This window comes from Orbicella franksi, chromosome 2, assembly GCF_964199315.1.
Source record: "Orbicella franksi chromosome 2, jaOrbFran1.1, whole genome shotgun sequence".
In the NCBI taxonomy this organism is placed as follows: domain Eukaryota; kingdom Metazoa; phylum Cnidaria; class Anthozoa; order Scleractinia; family Merulinidae; genus Orbicella; species Orbicella franksi.
The window spans coordinates 35,279,501-35,300,160 of record NC_138146.1 but is presented as its reverse complement, the minus strand read 5'-3'; the positions used below and the strand labels follow the sequence as shown (position 1 = coordinate 35,300,160).

General features: G+C 41.2%; 1 protein-coding gene across 1 annotated transcript; it reads left to right on the top strand.

The window, feature by feature from the left end:
* Positions 1-2,496: 2,496 nt before the first annotated feature.
* On the top strand, positions 2,497-20,622 carry LOC145479560 (uncharacterized). Its single transcript, XM_081457956.1, has 11 exons — positions 2,497-3,304; positions 6,219-6,270; positions 6,634-6,706; positions 7,489-7,806; positions 8,269-8,397; positions 9,962-10,096; positions 10,676-10,807; positions 11,396-11,518; positions 12,574-12,687; positions 13,511-13,745; positions 15,289-20,622. Exons 1-11 carry the CDS (start codon positions 3,286-3,288, stop codon positions 18,666-18,668), a joined length of 4,710 nt encoding a protein of 1,569 aa, XP_081314082.1. The 5' UTR covers positions 2,497-3,285; the 3' UTR covers positions 18,669-20,622.
* Positions 20,623-20,660: the final 38 nt, after the last annotated feature.

Here is a 20,660-nt window from a genome sequence, read left to right as displayed (position 1 = left end):
ACGGCAAAGAAATGTACCAAGAATTATTATGCACGTGCGCAGCCACTGTATTGCTCATCAATCCTTTAGCTTAGCGACGTTGCCGTTGTGGTTTTATTTCTTAGGCTTCGTCCACTCTACGCCGGAGGAATTTAAAAACGCAACCTGATCATCGGTCATTTTGGATTTGTGTTTGAACAAAAACTCTGGCAAGGAAATCACGTGATTATCGCGAGCTCCATTTTCAAAATGTTTTCTGTCCACACAAAAACGAAGCTGGCCTTTTAAAATTCCTTCGGTTTGAAGAGCGTTATCGAAAAGCTCCGTTTTCGTGACGGATTAGTGTGGACGGAAGGCCTAACCAGAGAAATAAACCTCCGTTTCCAAATTCCTAGCTCCGGTGTAGTGTCGAGGGAGACTAAAGCTCCCAAATAAACGTGTTTCGGCGCGCTTCATGATCCGCGTGTGCGGAGATTCCATATTGATGGCGTAAGCCCACAGTGATTCCTAAAGTCTCTGATTGACTGTTTCCAATTCGCGCGCGCATCACCAAGCAGCAGTCAATCAGAGACCAATCAAGGATCTCTATGGTGCTGCGTCAAGGGTGTTCCATTTCTCGAGCGATAGATGAATCGTGCACTGCAGGTGAGAGTCTCGAAGAATGTACGCTCAACAGCAAAACGTGTGTGAATACATGGAACTAAATGTGCAAGGCGTTGAAATGCTCTTGACTTAGCCCCTTTATAGCAATACTCATTTTTGCTCCTCAGTTCACCTACCTGTAGATCATATATATGCGTATTTTGACCGTTTAGCAAATTTTCCAAACAGGACAAAATTACATCTACCATAGATGGTTTGCTTATAACATGAAGGTGAGAGAATGAGATCGCACAGGTAGTGCCGCTTAATGGCAACCCCTATGAGGAACGAATACAAAGTGATAAATCCCTCCACTCCACCTTTTTTCCTAAGTTGAAAAACCGGCAAAAAACTGAAAAAAAATGGAGATGTTTGGGATGACATGGATCCCCCAAAACCCTATGTAATGCTAATAGTTGAATTTGAAACGTAACCGGGTGGAGTTCTCGCCTGAGTTCGTTTCGGTGCAGTGTTGGACGCGAGCCGTGAGGCCTGGGGAGGTTTTTTTGCGAAGCCGCGAAAGATCGCAGATTAATTACTCCCAATCTGACCTCCGCCTCGTTCTCCAGAAGATAGATAGATAGATAGACAGACAGACAGACAGACAGACAGACAGACAGATAGACAGATAGACAGATAGATAGATAGATAGATAGATAGATAGATAGATAGATAGATAGATAGAAACTTTATTAAGAATGTCATCAACTACCTAGCTGGGGAAAAACTCCCCTACTAATACGGGGACATAACAAAAACGAGTTAAATTAGAAGAAAATACTATAGCTATTGTGAGCGCAGAACTTAACGTTACTCACAGGACAGTTTTGTGAATCACGTGTCCTGTGAGTAACATTAAGTTCTGCGCTCACATTCGTTTCGAAAATTCTGTGTCCACGTGAGGGATTTCACATGCGTTGAGTTGAGCCTAAGAGTTTGATCTTAACACGATGACACGTTGACTAGAACTGGTTTTTGAACACGTTAGAAGAAATATTACCTAATACAAAGCATAATAGATTTCTTTGTTTCGTTAACCGTACGTGGGCAAACACATCCGCAAAAATAACCACAAAAAAGGACGTCCTATGATTAATACAAAGAAACTTTAAAGGCTAGAAAGGAAATTAAAAACCATAAAATATTTGGCGGTAACAGCTATAGCTATTTACAACAGTAAAATTTAAATCCAAATTAAAATATGTTATGAGACTATGTACAGTGGATTTTATGATACAATAATACATACTTAAAAAAAAAAAATTCTTTAGGAGGAGCAGAGCGGACAGCCTCTGCAGCCATCATCTAATAATGCATCAAGATTGTTGAGATTTCTGATGTTCGTCTTAAAAGTGCTGAGAGATGTGGCCTCTCTTATGCTCTTTGATAATTTTGACCACAATTTGGGTCCTAGATATCTGATCGAGTGCTTACCATATTTCACCGAGTTAAACCTTGGCATTGTTAAGTCAGATTGTCTTAAGTTATACGTACTAGGGTTATTGCTGAAAAAATCACAGAGATAATAGGGGCATAACTTATATTTAACTTTATACATCAAAATAGAGAGGTCTTGAAGTCGTCTATTAAGTAATGTGGGCAGACCGGCCCTCGCGATCAGTTGATTATAGCTTGAGCTGTTGTCCTTAAAACTGCTCTGATGTCTCTTTCTTGTATTCTCTCCAGTTTTCTAGTATCGCTAGCTTTACAAAAGTGCCATACTAAGTGACAGTAGGTAACCACATTTATAGATCTTAATAGACTCGCGCGGACTCGCCCACGAAATGCCGCCAGCTACGCGGTCCCGGACACATTCTCAAGAAAAACAGAAACGAAAAAACTTCACATAAGGCAGTTCTAAATAATTGACGTACAGGGTAAGGTAGACGTGAGAAATGTAAGGCCCACACTGAATAGAACAGCTAGAAATTAACGTACCGCCGTAGCAAATTTTAGAAAGCGGACGTTTTGTTGGCTACTGCTCTTCATCAGCTTTGGTCCCATGAACAAATAGCTTACGCTCGAAATGTTAGCTTTTTTAAGAAACTACCGCAAATAAAGTTCTGCAAAAAACGGGCCCTTTGGAAAGAACGAATGTATAATTACTTGGAAAGCACCGCGAGCCTAGCGTCCCCAGAGAACCGGAGAGGATTGAGTTCTAGCCACTCGGAACACGTGCCCGTATCTTGGTGCCCGTGGGGTTCCCTCATAAATGACCCACAGTGTCCCTAGACGCTTCATCATAAAAAGATGTCGGCGACTTTGTTGTTGTTGGAGGGTTTCTTTGCGGGAATATTTTGAATGACTAACAGAAGCCTTTCTCGCAAATGAATCAAGAACAAGGTTGTGGATGTTTCGCCTTCGTAGTGCGCGTGTTTTGACTTGTATGTCGGTAATGGTCTGTTTCATGTAAACCCTCATTTCATTGTCGGTCTTTTCTTTCGGGAAGTGTAGGAGGTTTATTGGACAATTTTCAACCCTCTTGCGCTTGCCGACAATATAATCGTAGGATATTCTTTCTGATATAACTTCTTTGAGAATGCCGCCATAGTTAAACCGCTTGGGAAGTGCTTTGGAAACCATTTCAATTATCGAGTGTATCAGCGACTGTGGGGATTCAGACGTAGCTGCAGCAATTTGGAAGCGAAGAGTTCTGTCCGTGCTATGGAAATAGATGAAATAGGTAAGCTTTGAAGTGACGGTGAACTCATTTATTTGAGGCACTAATTGCTGTTTTCTTGCTTACGGATGTATTACCAGTCGCAGTTGTGGGAACTGTTGTTTTTGGGAGTGTAAGCTGCATGACAAAGTAGAATTGTTTTCGTCGAACATCGAAAATACCAAAGCGATGCAATCACGAACTGTTTGGCTGTCAACGAGTTTAGCAGATGGTTTTCTTTGTTTCAAATTCCCTTCTTGTGTTAAAATAAAAACAAGTCTGTGTTGATGAGTTTTCTTTATTGAGCATGACTATAGGATTTTCAGTCTCAGGAGCATGTCATTATCGTGGAACTTGTGTTTATGTGTGCGGTTCTCGCATGCTTGTTTTGAGTTGTTTTGGCGGAGAGCGTAAAAGGTCTCTCTCACAAATGTTATGACATCCTAATGGAATATTTTGAAGACGTTTGTCATTTACGGCGAGCATTGAACTATTTTCTTGTCTCAGAAAATACTTTAAGTATTTGAAACGATTTTCTTTTCCAAGAACGATAAATTGTTGTAGGCAATTATAACGGCTCTTTGTCATTGTGGTGGCTTTACATTTTACGTTACAGGTACAGTTGTTTGAAGTATCGAACTTTGCGAGGTGTAATTTTAGCCTTATAACCATTCACAAATTTCTTTGAAGCATCAACATTAGAATTCCTTTTGTGCCATTTATTATTCAGAATAACTTTATCGTTAGCTTATATAATTTTTTTCTCTAATTTTTTTCATACAAGATCAAGGGTTTTGTCTCATTTTCTAAAAAAAACCATCAATTTATATTTAGTCATTAGACTGAGTGGAGTACAATTCAGAGGCTATTAAGCTATGTCAGTCAAATGACTTCAAAAGTGATCGTAAATCATGAGCTTAATTATTATTGCTCTCTGAATTTTACGACATAAGATCACATACTTATTGTATTGGAGTTAACACATGTGTGGTACATTCTGTCTAAATCTTGTTCCTTGAGTTCCCCTTTCTTACAGTGCATCCTTGATAAAACAAGCAAGTTTCATCACAGGGTGGATTTTGATTGGTTTAAAAAACAATAGCCAAATTTATATTGGGGGCGAATTATCCGTCTGGGATGAATTAGTTGCCCGAGACAGGTAAATCGTGTAAGTATGAAGTCCAGTGTTGAGATGAATTATGTACCCAAATTGGTCTTCTTCTGATTCGTAGACCACATATTTGTCTAAATGCCCAATTTATTCCCTAGATGATTTATCTGCCTGAGACCGATAAATCGTCTCAGATAGCTAGATTGTCTCCTAATATAAATACGGTGTCAGATAATTCATATCTAGTATGAATTTGGCCAGTGACTGTGGTAATGTGCAAAAGGAAAATTATAGCAACTCAATTGAGCCACGTTTTTGTCAGCTAGGTATACACAAATAAACTGGAAGTCCAACATTTTCCAACTTAAAGTCATAAATTTCCAGGTTTACTCACTTTCAACTGCTGGTCGTGGGTTACAAAGACTCTGGGTACGAGGTTGATTCTGCTGTAGATCTTCTTATGTGAACAGTAAGGGAACAGCAAGGGGGAACCTTTCTAAAAGAAAGTAGTGGACCACTTTTATGATGGCATGCTTAATAAATATTGTTTCATTCAAACAAAAAATAGTGAATTTAGTAGAAACATGCAAAGTTTAATAAGAAACTGTTTGCAAACTCATGGAAATATGGACGCCCAAATTTGCCAATTTTTACAAAGAAATGTATACCAGGGGACAAGTGTCTGTTTCCTGCTCATAAAGTATTTGGCCTTATAATTTGTTCATAGAGTGTTATGACTCTTATGACTTTGCGTCATAAGATTCAGGTTAAACATGGGGCAGTTAAAAGCAACCTATCAAAACCTGAAATAGATTAGCATCCCTTCAGGGGCAAGTAGCTTCAGATTAGTTATGCCCAGTCCATCCATGGTGTGAAAAGCCACCTAGAATGAAACCTTTACTTAAAGTTCTAAGCACTTCTGATCCTTGATGGAATGACTCTGAATTTGACCTTTGACTTTAAAAGCTTGACTTATGTTGGTGGAAGTGGTATCGCTAAGGAATTTTTCTGTTTTAAGAGTGAATCCTAATGTAAGCATATAAGCCTACATGATGTTTATTCAGGAGGGGAGTTTCTAGTGTGTGAGTTAGTTTTCTCTTTGGAGAAGGTTTGAAGGGGAGCTTATGTGTACAATCATGTCTTTTCAGTTTTAAGAGCTTATCATCCAAATCTTATGGTCTTATTAGTCGTTGTCAAAGATTAGTGCAGTACGTTCAATAGTGTATTTAGGCACAGAGATGGCAAGGCATTTTGAAAGATGGCCCGGGGGAACTCATCATTAATCCAAGCACAAACCTCTACTCGCATTTTCCAAAATGTATTTGCGTTGTTCATTTGCACAAACAAAGTTCTTTGCAATGTCTACGGTGCTCAATGTGTCCGTAATAGACTTATGACTGCAGGAGGAGGCAGTTGCTTAGACGATCCTGCTTCTTCTAAGTACTTCTAAGGCAGGTTTGTAGTCTTTGTAGGGCAGAAAATGTGCGCTCAGTAGTCTCCGATGCTGTTCAAAAGTCCTACAAAAGATTATTTTGCCAAGCGCAAGCATGATGATTTGAAATGATTTGTAGAAAGACTACAAAATGGAATATTATGTCAAACCAGCTTTATGCTGCGCTAGTGGTATTTTCGGCAATACTGCCAATACTGCCCCCCTTGCTCCACTGCCTATGATTGGGCACTTTCTGCAAAAGCTGTTTATTTGAAGGGAGAGTATGAAAAATTAATGAGAGATGGATGGGAAGCTAGTGGAAATTTCCATCTCTTAGCTTGGTGGGACATTACATTATTTTGTTGTTAATGGAAAGTTTTTAACTTTCTTTTTAGATGACATTTTTGATAGGAACATTGATCAACTTGATGTAAGAGAAACCCCTAGGTAAGTGACTTAATCTAATTAGAATACAATTTAGGTTTCTGCTTATTGCAGGGGTTTCAGTAAGTTTTTCAGCAGGCGGGCATTAGGCTATGATAACCAGGCAGAAAAAATATAAGGCCCAAAGAGCCTTGCAAGGTGGGTGGAGGGGATTTAGAAATCCTCTAGACTTGCAGAGATGCATTTTCCTGCAATTTGGAAACCGCTTAATTTCCTAAGGGAGATCATTGTATAGGTAACTAAATCATATTTTAATTCCATTGATCAATGGATAAATCAGTTTTCACAATCTTTTACTGATGAACTTCATTTGGTTTGGTTGTAATAAGATGAATTAGTCAATGATCATTTGAATTTTTTTTCTAGGTGGGAACTGTCAGAAGAGGAGGAATCAGGAGGAAGTGACGTTGAGACATTAGTGAATCAACAACAGACTGCGGTGAGTTCAAACACTTCATAAGATATCTGGGTGTTGCAACAAAATGTGCACAAGCTTTGTAACCTCAAACAGAAGCTGCATCCATTCAGTGAAAAGTAAACCCACAATGAGATGGATTGCTGGGAAGAAAACTTGCAAAAATTAAACTCACCTTGAAACATTTACACATGCGAGACTGTAAAGTTCATTTCTATGTTGTAGATGAACATTCTCTGAATTGAAAGGACATTATTTGACTGCCTTAAAATAGGGTTCCTACATTCCCCTTCCCAGACTGCTGGACAATGGTTTAAAATAACATGTAGAAAAGATGGCTTTCCAACCATAAAAAAACATTCAACTTTGTTCAGAAAGGGTTGCTTCATTAAGTGCACAGCTGTTCCTGAAGATGTTTAGAGATGATCATAGGCTGATAAAGTGATAAATAAGTGATATGTACATATACATGTATGCAACACATCTGAAAAACGGCCAAATTTCAATTTCAATTTACTGTCGGTTGCTCCACTATATTCCTACTTGTGAATACACTTGCAGCTACTTTGTATGGCTTGAGTATATAAAACTGCTTATAACTGATGGTTTGTCAAGATGTGCTCATGAACTTTAAACTTAAAATACAGTGTAGTTGAATTTTAGTTCTGGGCTACAAATAAAATGAGTTAACTGTTTAATGACGATGGATCCATGTATGTGTATATGTTGGTGACGTGTTTGCCATTAAATGTACTCACTGGTTAAATTATCAAATTACTAACAATCTTTATAAACTTTTCTTACAGAAGAAATTAAGCAACCAGGTACCTCGACAAGAAATGGCCCAAAGATCCATTCCCACCTCAGCACCTGTTGTAAATCCAGGAAGAAAACTGCCATTGAATCAGAATGGTCCCATCCCAAATATACCACAGACACAAAGCCCTGTTCTGAAGAGAAATACTGACAGCCCAATCAACAATGAACAAATGCCTGGAACCAGTACCAAGGTAATGTTAGAGAAGCCAAATATGTCACCAAAGCTGTACAGACATCCTTTGAACAAGGAGAATATTAACATAATGGTGACGTCTGCATACAAAGAGGAAAGTGATTCTGTCAAGGTAAGCAGATTGGTAATAAAGTGACTGGAAATGCTTTATAAATCAGATTTCTCATCTTTATTGGTTGTCATAAGTTTATTATTCCTAACAGTTGTTTACAATGTATGCAAGAACTTATTTTTATAAATAGTTAATTATATAATTTTTAAGGAAGTACTGTAAGAGACCGAATCAGATCAGATCAAATTATTATTTTAATTTTAGATTTTAACTGATTGCTCCTGTCACTCGTGATTGGTTATAACACCATAAACATTCCAGACATATTTTAGGTGTTTACTGTTTTGTGAGTTTGACTGTCATGGGAAGGGTGTTTTTGGGTGGGGGGGCTGGGGATGGGATGAGGTACTAGTGAAAATGACAGTCCAGCTACATACTAGTCACAACTTGCGGTGTGAAGGTCAGGTTGTAAAAATGATTTTCTTTTCACCCTGGTTCATATCTCCCTTTTTTAATTTTCAGGACTTTGGAGTCAGTGAACGAGGAAAGAAACCAGTTCAGTCAGCCAAACATCAACCAGTTGTCAGCCAAGAACAAAAAGAAACTCCTGATGTGCATGTGTGGGAGGAAGATGATGTTGATTCTGTTAAGGTAACTAATGATGATTACAATCAAAATATTGTGTTCCTGCTCTCGAATCATGCTTAAAATGTAAAACTGTACTCAGTGCACAATTAAAACAATGTTATTAAAAGTAGAATATACAGTGTATCATTCAGTTCCACTGAACATCATCAGCCACAATAAAAATGTGAATGTTAAGAAGGTTTATATGATGTCCACTATGGTCTCGAGGGGGCTAGAATGGTGTCATAGATGTTGGCTAATTAACCGTGCGGCCATGGGCCGAGTGCGGTTCATGTTCTATCCGTGGTTTATTTTTTTTTTTTGTTGGAGACCAGACGCAGGTCTCCACTCGGCCAACTTTGAATTATGCAATCTGTTATGTTTACTCGCCAAACCTTGTTTCTTCAGGGTCAACAAAAATCTCAGATTACAAAGTCACGTCAAACTCACGCTTTGCAAAAAAATCTCTTCAAAACCCTGACTTTGGAGCGATATATCACTTTAGCATTAATAGGTACCTCATATCGGCAGTAGTAAAATCTGTTCCTTAACAATCCAGCTTCATCATATTAAAATTTCAACGAAATCAAACAAAACCAGAACTAAATATAGTTAGATTTTTTTTTTGTCACCTTGCTTCATTGCTTGAGTCAACAAAGGAAGCAACGGTCGCCCATAGCCACCGAAACACACGAACATAACATGAACCGACCTTTCAGTAAAAAAAATCCAGGATTATTGCCTGAGAACTGAAAATTGAAGAGGAACATCTTTTTCAAACTTTTCTCAGGTTATTTAGACGAAAAAATGACCTCGGCGGGCTCCAAAAGGGAACGAAACAAAAAACAGAACGAGACAGTGAGAAGAGCCAATAATTTATTCAATTTGCTCACCGCCTTTGTTAAGTTCAAGTTAAAAGAAGCTTACTTCTGGATAATTTCAGCCTTACAAGCCAGCAACTGGTCCCAAATTACTTTCTGTATCCTTACAAATGTCCTGACTTCCATCTCCAAAAGATTTGGCCACAATTTTTGAGCAAATAAACATTTCGCCGATGGCAGTTACCATTACGGTGACTTGCATACTAATTCGCTAACTTTACAAAACCCTCCCGAGGGGGGATATGACGAAAAGAGCTGAAAAATGGCCAGAAATAGGGTAATTTTCTCAGCTTCCGGTGTATCAAATTTGCTGGAAATAGGTTCAAAACTTTATTATAACTTTTATTATGACATGTGCCGGAAGTAATTACATCATCGGAGATTTCATAAGGGCTACGACTGATGGTGTAATAATACAGGTTGTGTTGATCAAGTGATGTGGTGTCTGCAGTAATCAATGAATCATCAAGGACTGCTTTGGAATGTGCATTGCATTGCAACTGTAGTGCTACCACAACAGTTAACTTTTAAAAGCGCGGTTGTGAGATCTAAAAGATCTTCTTGTTCAAAGCTAATGAACACTGATGATTAGTGTTCCGTTTAAATCTTAAGCCATTTGTTGTATTATTTTGACAAACAGATTAATTAACAAACTACTATTGATATTTACTGAAAGACTAATCGACTCTCCATTTTTTTGTTTCAAGGATTTTACAGGAAATGATCGACAGAAGGAAGAAAAGTATATGGAGAGAACAGATGAGGTGATATATCAGCGAGCTGCTGAAGAGCACATAAGAAGACCACCTCTCTGGCATGATGACGAGGTGGATTCAGTCAGGGTGAGCCTTTTTCTTTTATGTATAGTTGTACCCTCAGTTACCATTCATAGGAATATATCTTCCAATTTAATCCATTTTGATTGCAAAGAAAAACGAGCAGTGCATTGCTTGCATGATGCAAAAGCTGCAGTGGAAACCTTGATTTTTTTACCCTCACAACTGTTTTAAGCTTCTTTTCGCTCTCTTGACAAAAAGTTTGATGGGGAAAATTATCCTCAATATTTTTAAACTACATGTGTCTAAGTTTTTGAACCAGTTTCCATTCCCAAAGAGTAAGGCAGTTAAAAGAATGGGATTTCACTATTCTGTTACATGTAAAACTTGGATGAGTTTTAGTCACTTTTCACCTTCCTTACAGAATTGTTATAGGAAGGTTTTAGGGTTCAAAGGGGAACAACCAAAATCCTCACCGTACTGTCTGTCTGCCTGGATATTTTCTGCAGGACTTAATTCCTGACATATTTACACCCTGTAACCTTGTATGATTGTCGCTCACATTGGCTTCAGTGGAACTTTAGGTAGCTGAAAACAGTTTTTTTTTTATGTCAAAGCTTATGTCTTGCTTATCCTAACTACCAGGACTTCAGTCGTGTGTCTGGAAAACAAGAACCCCCATCAGGCTTGGCCAGTCAGCAATTGAGCAGGCTTCCATCAGATGAGCACATATGCCTGTCTCCCCCCTGGAATGAAGAGGATGATGGGCCTGTAAGGGTAGGTTCACTGTTTGACTTCTCAGTTATTTTACTGTTTTCTTTTTGCTTCTGTTGGTGATTACATTACTTGTTACCTGCTTCAAGAGTATTAAACAAAGACCAAAGCCATTATACTTTCACACCAGAATTATAATGTTGTCATTAAGGGGTGGCAAATGGTCCTTTAAAAAAAACAGCTTACCATGTCGATTTTGTTATGCAATCCCCCTTGATTTTAAATTGAAAAAACTGTAAGACTAAATAGTCCTGTTCTAGCAGATAAGATATTAATGTCACTCCTCACAAAGCCTTGGTTTTACCATCTGCACTCCCCCCCCCCCCTCCCCTCTTCATGTGGTGGTCTCAACTGCATAGGTATTGACAATATTTTAAGTTGACTGGTTGACTGCTTGGAGTTTTTCATCTGCACATGTATGTATGCATCTGCAGTTACACACTTCTGATTATTTGACAGCAGTCAAGATTTTTTGGATATGAAAGGTGGCATCGGCTAGTGTTGATGGTCACTGTGTTTGTTGTCTACAAGTTTTTGACAGTTACTCGAATTCTTATTCAATGAAGCTTAAATCATCTGTATTTCTTACAGCCTTTTGTAACAGATGAACCAGTGGTAAAGAACTTTAGTATCAATAATATGGTGATGGAGGAAAGGATGAGACAGGGGCAGCCACCGCCCTGGCATGAGGAAGATGAGATAGACTCCACAAGAGTGAGTACAAACATGTTGATGCTATAAACTGTAAACTATAAAGGAACATCAAACAGTATTTTTTTGATACACTGACAGGGTTCTGTCGTAGATCAAGGACAAGCAGTTCTTACATTATAATTTTTCGCTATGAAAGATCCTTAGATGTAGTTTGTCCAAAATTTTGAAAAAATTCTATTTGATAATTCGTGAATGAGCATTTTAGCAAAGAACATGGGATCTAGAATTATGATTATTGAATAACTCACTGGAAAACAGATTTAACATTTTGAATGGCAGCCTGTGGAGATATTAATTGAAGGCCTTCGTGCAAAAAGGGCTTATGTAGCATTTTGGGTCGATTTTTATTTTTTGCAGGATCGAGCTAATTTTCGGCATACTGACTTGTTTTGACATGAAAAGCATCGTTGCGTAATTGTTTTTGTGGATTTGCGCTTCGTTTTCGAGAAATAACGTATGCAAAAAACTCAGTTTTCCAAGGGTATCTTTTGGAGATCTTTAGTTGAGCCAAAAACAAAAGAAACCTTTGTCTTGCTAAACGGTGAAGTCACCGAAGCGTGGTATTTGCCGCTAGTTTTATTATTTATATAATTACGCAATTCTCTTACTGTTGCTTCGTTAGCACAAGCGGATAAGGCGCTGAACGGGCCGCATCCGAGTTTGTTTTGTTGTGACACTAATTCGATACGAGGTTGGTCGATTTTTTTTCCGGTCTATTTCTCTACGTCTTTCAAAAATCAAAATATCTATTTTAAAAAAATCTTGCTGTCGAAGCTGCTAAACGTAACCGTTTAAGTTCGCGCTGCGTCAAAATCCACCTTCGAAGGATTCGCTCCAAAAGATGCCGCTCGGAAAACTGAGTTTTTCTGCATACGTTATTTCTCGAAAACGAAGTGCAAATCAACAAAAACAATTACGCAACGATGCTTTTCATGTCAAAACAAGTCAGTCTGCCGAAAATTAGCTCGATCCTGCAAAAAATAAAAATCGACCCAAAATGCTACATACGCCCTTTTTGCACGAAAGCCTTCAATTAACGATACTGTTGTACACAGGACTTTGCTGCACAATATCGTAAAACAAGATCAATGGAGAACTCACGCCGCCCATCAGAAGAAAACATCTATCTGACCCCACCCTGGATGGAAGACGAACGGCAGTCTTGTGGGGTAAGCATCGTCGTCATCTTCCCCATCATCATCATTAACTTTATTTACCCTCAAATTTTGGGTAGTGTCGCTGCTAATTTCTTGAGCTACCTAATGTCACAAATTTAAAAAAATGAAAGAAAAATCAGAACAAAGCAGACAAATTTATGCAATATTACAGGACAAAATTAATTTGCGGAAGGTGTTGAAATCTAACAGTGCAATATTGATTTGGCAGTGCCTTCCAGGATTTTTCCGCCTGTTGACTAAAAGAATTAAGGCCATAAGCAGTTGTACATGTTTTAGTTAGGGTGAAAATATCACTTTCTGCATCTGCGTACTGCATTAAATGATAAAGTGTATAGTTGCCATGGATATTAAGATAATTTTACTTGGATCAAAGAGTGCATTTTTAGTGCTGATTGTTTTTTTTTTTTTTTTGGAATGATTCCAGAATGAATTGGGAAATTAGTTGGTTTTCCTTCAACTGATAGGAATAGAGCGACAGCCCCTTGGTGAGATGCTATTTCATCATAAGTTACCAGGCTGCCCCAAGTTCCACTTTTTAGCGTGCAGCGTGCAGAAAAAAATTCTTCCCGAATGTCTGCCCATTCATGCCTAACTAAGGAGTGGTTAGTCTTGCGGTGAGGCATATATCGCTTTGCAGGACCCCCACCTACCCCCTTCCTTATGTAGATGTAGGAGTACTCTACTGCTGTTGGAAGCAAGTCGTTTCGTGCAGAAAACTATTCGCCATATGGTGATTTGCATAGACCGAAAGCCAACTAAACTTCCTGGACTAATTTCCAAGAGAGATGCTAATAAATTATTGTTTGTTCTAAAGGGTCGACCCGGTTCAGACCATTCATCAAATCGATCGTACAGAATGACCTTTGAAGAGCAGCGGGCCATTCAAGAGGAGGTCAGGAACACAGGGGTTGCCGAGGCTGGGGGTAAAGTACAGGCACTTCACGATGAAAAAGCCGCAGACAAAGGTATTGCTGTTGTTAGACCACCAGTACCTGGAAGAGACAGCGGATTCTGTAGCGAGCAGGACCAACTTGCACAACAGACACAAGGTGAGAAAAAACATTCGAGGTCATGTGCTTTTGTTGTTGTTTTTATCAAAGCTAATCAGAATTTCTTTTGCTCCGACCAAGTGCTACCGCTAGGAACTTCAGCTTTTCGAATTTTCTGCGGTCGTGAAACAAGAAGTACCTTGTTCCTTTTGTGTATAGATTTTATTACTGATTGCATAGTTGTAAAGCGCCATGAACGTAGGAATAACCCTGTTAAATAAAGTTAGTATTATTCTGTGATCATGTTGTGCATGGTTTGTCACAACCTCGTTCCCAGGGTCCTCTCTCTTTCTCCCTAGAGAAAGTACCCTGGTTGCGGCTGGTCACGTGTCTGCTAGATTTTTGCAGATTCCAGAAAAATGATTGGAGGGAGGGGCAGGACAGTTAAAGTTTGTCTCCACTGAGCTCACCTGCTGAGCCCAGTAGGGAGTGGAATTTGTAACCTCGGCCGAACTCACAGCGAAGGCATTGACACATTCGATATTGGAGTTCAATGCATCAAAGTTCGGCTTAAAGGTTAGCCCTGCATTTGGCTGAATTTTCCCATCGATAGTTGGATGGTCTTTGGAATTTGTGGTGGTGAAAATAATTGACAAAGAACTTGGAAATGACGACCACAGATCAAAATCACAGCGTAGGTATTTACTCATTCGTTTAGAATTAAATACGTCGTTTGTTCGCCTACAAAGGTAGTTTTGAATTTCGTTGAATTACTCCCATCGACAGTTTGACGGTCGTTCCATTCTCTTGCGGCGAAAACAAATTACGAAAAACTTGACATCAACAACGACTGAGTGCTGAATACTAATAACTTGATTAAGCAGCTTATATTTTTCGATCGGCAAAATCACAACGGAGACATTGATGCCTTCGAGTAGAGTTTGATACGTCCAGTGTTGGGCCAAGAGACTAGCTTTGAATTTGATTGAATTCATCCAATCGACAGTTCGACGGTCATTCGGTTCTCTTGCTGTGAGAAATTCTATGAAGAACTTGACAACAGCGACATAGGTCGCGCGTTTGCAAAATCCAACGGCTTTCGTTTTAAAACTGTTTTTGCGGTAAGTCCAATTTTCGGCCAAGAAACTAGCTTCTCATTTAGCTGAATGCATCCCGTCGATAATTTGACGGTTACTTAATTCTTTTGCTGTGAAAAACTGATTAAACTAATCCGAAGCAGGTTGCTGACGGTTTTTAAAAAAGCACTGAAAAATAAGCAAAGTTCCCTCTCAATTAGTATCTTATACTCATAGAAGTTCAGATCATAGCGACGAAGCATTGGTCAGGTAGGATCTCTGACAAACAACTTGCTTCACTTTCAATTGAATAACGTCTGTATAGCAGCGCAACGTTCACCTCTCTAGACAGTGCTGACTAAATTTAAGTTGAGGACCCACCCTCTGTGCGGCTTTGGTTGGCATACGTGACCAGCCGCAACCAGGGTACTTTCTCGAGGGAGGAAGAGAGAGGACCCTGGGAACGAGGTTGGGTTTGTTAACGTTTTATTCGCTCTCAATGTAAGTGTCTGGAATTTTATCAACAGGCCTGGCAGCTGATGGTTTACCTGGTAATGCACTGGCGCAGGGGGATCCACTAATCACAAAAGACATCGTCAATGTAAACCCCCCTATAGACAAACCGCCTGTAACCTCGCTACAAATCATCAAGCCAACAGCAACTCAGACCCAGACTTCAACCATAGCTTCTGTTGCTGCAGAACCTTACAAGCCGACATCTCTCACCCCGAATGAGGACGCTAGACATGTCAGTCAGTCGTTGCCTAGCAACAGAGAAAGACCAATCATGTGCGCTGCTCCCCAGGATATGAGAAGTGGCCAAGACGTGAGAAACCGTCATGGAAGCGAGCCGGGCACTAGCAATAGAGGCCTCATGAGGAGTGTCAGCCAGTCAAGTCTGGAAGCCATCTGTTATTCACCGCACGACGCATTAGATGGTTTGGAAACGTCCAGCGTGGTCAGCTTCGCCAGCACCGCGGCGACTCATCACGACCTCGACACGCGAATTGACATGGTGCAGTCGCTGTTATCCATGTTAGGAACTCATGACAAAGATGATATGTCCAGGACTTTGTTAGCCATGTCTAACAGCAAGGACAGCTGCGCAGCCATGCGGCAATCGGGCTGTCTCCCGCTACTTATTGATCTGCTTCACGGTAAAGACTTTGCGGACAAGAATGCACGTCGCGAAGCCCGCGCGCGAGCAGGCCTCGCGTTGCACAACATCGTTTACTCAAACGTGGAAGATAGGCGTGGTCGACGGGAAGTACGAGTTTTGAGGCTCTTGGAAATTGCGCGTGCGCACTGTGACGTTGTGCAGTTTAAAGGTTTCCCAGTGCATCCTTGCGCGGAGCGTTGGTATCCACCGCTGATGGATTATGGGCCGGCTCCGGCTATTGCCGCGCTTATGAAACTGTCGTTTGAAGAAGATCATCGTACGGCCATTTGCGAACTTGGTGGACTTCAAGCTATCGCGGAACTCGTCCAAATCGATCACCAAGTGAACGAACAATGCAAAGACTTCTATAGCATCAGTCTGCGCAAGTATGCGGGTATGACAATTACCAACCTGACCTTCGGCAACACCAAAAATAAGAGCCTGTTATGTAGTATTCCTGGCGCTGTTGACGCCATTATTGCTCAGCTGTACACTGTGGAAGAAGAAGAGATCATCCAAGTCTCTGCTAGTGTGCTCAGGAACCTTTCCTGGAGAGCCGACGAACTTTGTCGCAAGACATTACGCGATGCAGGAGCAATAAAAGCGTTGCTGTCCGCGGCCCAAGGAGTGCATGGAGAACCCGCGTTGAGAACGACCCTTAGTGCCTTGTGGAACCTTTCAGCTCACTGCTCTGATAACAAAGCAGAGATCTGCGCATCACCAGGTGCCTTGAAGTTCCTTGTCAAGTGTCTTAACTACTCCAGTCCCTCAGGGAACATCTCCGTGGTAGAGAGCAGTGGTGGCATCCTGAGAAATCTTTCCTCTCACATCGCCGTGCGACCAGATTACCGTAAGACTCTGCGTGATAGTGGTTGCTTTCAAATTGTGCTCTCCCATCTGCGCTCGCCAAGCTTGAGAGTGGTTAGTAATGTATGTGGCGCATTGTGGAACTTGTCCGCTCGGTGTGTCGAGGATCAAGAGTTACTCTGGGAACTCGGAGCTGTTTCGCTGCTTAAGTCTCTTGTCAACTCCAAGCACAAAGCGATCTCCACTGCTTCAGCCGCGGCATTACGCAACCTGATGGCTGTAAAACCGGGAAGTTCCACGGACAACGAATCGGTGTCCTCCAGAGCTGCCAGACACTATCGGAGCATGCCTTCAACCATGCGGTCAGCGGACGCTCAGGCCAGAATTAAAAGTGACGTTGCAAGAGTCAGGAATCATTCTCCAAGATCTCAGTCTCCATTGCCTCATGGCCAGGTTACCCAGCACCCCATGGCCGTACGACCGGCTGCTAAACAAGATTACGAAGCTGCCGCTTACTCTCAGCATGGAAGTGTGGCGAGTAACATGCAACCCGGCCAGGTTCCCCAGCCCCTGTACCCTCACGACCAGGTCACTAAGCAGACCGAGGAATATGGTTCACAGCCATTCTACCCAGGAGGCCAAGCTGCCGTTATTCCAGTCACCAGACAAGACATCGACGCGGCCGTTGCACATCCGCAGCAGCCGGGAAGAAAGAAGAATGGATCATCAGCCTCTCTTGCCCACTCAAGCTCCAGCTCCAACCATGGTGCCGTCCAGGACGTGGAACCTAGTCCTTCGCTCTTGCGTAGCAGATCGGATGTAGGTCCCAGGGCCCTCGCGGGCAGGCAGAGGAGAGCTAAGGCGCGTGGCACTGATTCAAACAGTGTAGATAGTGGTGCGTCCCTCGACAGTAGACACAACACGCATTTGAAGTGGACTCAGAGCAACGATTCGCTGTCCAAGCATCGTCGCCAGCCTCGGAGAGATGCTTCCTCTAAGCAAAATTATGAAAGGCTTGATGGCGACCCTCGCTACTGCAGACAAACAATGGAAAAACGCCAACATTCTCGTTCCTCTAGCGATGGCTGTGCAGTAATTCCATTGTTGTGTGACTCGTACCCGTTACATGTGTCACACAAGCCCAAGAGAGGTGACAGCTCAAAAGACAAGAGTACAGCTGAGGCCTCGGTGGTATCAAGGATCAGAGGTGTGATGGCGCATAGGAACATGGAAGGAAGCAGCGGACAACCTCAGCAGGGAGATAGCACCTCCCTGGTGTCTCCATCAACAGCTCGCAGACTAAACCAGTGGACAAACACTTCCTTTGGGGAGACATACGAAATGGCGGAGTTTGGTCCACAAGAGGCGAATTCGCCGAGAATGACGAGCCAGTCAGCAGCAGATCAGCCGGGTACCTCCACGTCTCGACCCAGCTCCAACACCGCACGACCTACCCACAGACACACTACACAAAAGTTCAAATCGTACCGTGACTCGGACAGCGGCTCAGAGTTTGAGATAGATTCCGAGGAAGAACGACACCTGTTCGGGCATCCTCGGAATGCGTCCGGTCATCCCGAGGCAAGCAATGCGTGGATTCAAAAAGGAAAACCAAAGGTCCATTCGCCTCGTTCAGCAGATACCGAAAGCGTGGCCTCGTCAACGTGCAGCTGTGAACAATCGCAAAATATCTGGATTCGCCGTCCGGATTTCAAAGGTACAAAGTCCAGTGGTGCTTGTGGGAATTGCAGTCGCAGTATTACTGTTAAGGGTTCAGATAAGAACGCTGTTAAGAAACAGATGGTGAAAAGTAGGCGAGACTCAACGGATTCACCAATATCCAGCCCCAGCTCTCGTCGAGTGTTCAAAACCACGTCCGGGCGCGAACAGAAAAAGGACTCTGACCCCAGCAAAAGAGGAGTTAAAGTGACGTCCCTCTGAACTTGATTGCGATACGGAAGAGGACACTTAGTACGAAAGAACGTGAAGCATTGAATAAAAAGACTTAAGAACAGACTTATCTTTAACGTTAGCTTAATCTTTATATAGTGTTGCTTTCTAATGGCTTTCATGTCTGTAGTGTTTGCTGATTGGTTCACGATATTCCGTGCTGCTTGCTTTAACCAATCTTATTGGAGGTGTTGTCTTGTCAGCCAATCAGAACCGAATCTTAGACCTCACACGCGAAATAAGTGCCAAGGTCAAAATGTTAGTCTTCGTTTATCACTTGAAAACAAGTTTTGAACAAGGTCACTTAATCGAAGAGTTTCTTTCTCGCTATCGTGATGTTCTTTGGTTACGTTTTTCAATGCTACAGTTAAAATAGGCGACTGATTTTTTCACTGGTGTTATGTACGAAACAATTGTTGGTAATTTATATATTGCACTCGGTAATCAATAGTTGGTATAACTGTAATAGGAGCAAAAACAATGATATATCTATATTGAATGCATTCATTAATTTTGTTGATTTCAAGAAGGTCAAAACAGATCATATATTTTTGAGTTTATTTTTTCGTAACACATGAAACGTGTCAATCTGGATTTTTCAGTGGTCACTTCGTCTTTTTAAGCAGTTATGTCACGGCTTCGATATAGACACGACAATACATTTTTATCAAGAGGGAAATTGAAATTAAATCCAAGAGTTGAGATTTGCATAGGATCTCCGCAGATTACGAATGGATGAACTTGTTTAATTTTAAGATTCGCCAGCCGTGATGTAGCTTCTTTAACTCTTTCTTTCAGCTTTGTATGTTTTCGTAGTCCCACTTATTTTTGTTTTCGGAGATATTGTGAGGAGTGTGCACCAAAAATTAACTTGTTTTGACACGTCGCAAGAATTTTTCTAGTTTTGTCAGTAATATTTTTAAGATTTGTCTCGAGGCAACGAAAACAAAATGTTCTGTTCATTGTGGTCATCGAGCCAACCAATAATTTCATTAAATATGATTTATTTATACCTCACGAATTTCTCTTTTGGGTTGTTATTCCGGGGTTAATTGATAAACCTACGACTAAGAACTGATTTTCAGCGCTCTTGGTACTCGTCATGTGAATGTGTCTCTTGGCATCAATTGAGTAGAAGGGCAGGTTTGACATGAACAGTTTTTCAGTCAAAGCTCTTAGTCAGGGGCATACTGTCAAGCGCCGAAAATACCGATCGCCCCTCCCACCCTCCTTTCAACACCTCCGCCCCTACACCCAACTCTCTCACACACAAACGCAGGCATACACACTGTGACATCCCTTCGGAAGTAGCGAAAGTTTCATGCTCAATAAAGGTAAAGGTAAACTATATTTAGCCAGGGTGGTCCATTCAGCGACGAGGCTGATATCCAGAGGGGCCTGGTCAAAGCAAATGAATCGAATTTAACTGGACCAGAAGTGCTGAATTCTTGTAACGAGTGAAGTTTCGTTTTTTGAGTTGTCGACTTCGGCGAGGCTGACGAGGCAACAGCAAAATATACGCTGAAACACACTTTGAAATACAAATACTTCATTTGTAATTTTTCGACTGTCCAGCGTCAATTTTTTTTTCTTTGACATGAGCATTGTGAAGTCCTCGGGAAAATTAAACATTTCCTATGGTTGTACTAAATGTGTTTGTTCTGGCCTGACAAAATTCGCATGACGCGTACGTCATTTCGGGGGATATATTTTGATCGTTGAACAATTCAAGTTTTGGGTGAGTAAACCCTTCAATTCGTCAAACACCCGGTAAAATGTGTAGCTGAACAACAAACTAAGCCGTTGCACTAACAGGACTCGAGTTTTCAGGGTGACTTTTTGAAGTGTTTTCGTTGAACCAAACTAAAACATTTCATTTCACAGCAAGTCTTTCTCAGCATGTGCGCGATAGAGCGTAACGCTGTTTCCTCTCTTCCCTCCACTCCGATCCCGAGTGCGTTTGTCCTCGCCCCAAGCTCCCTC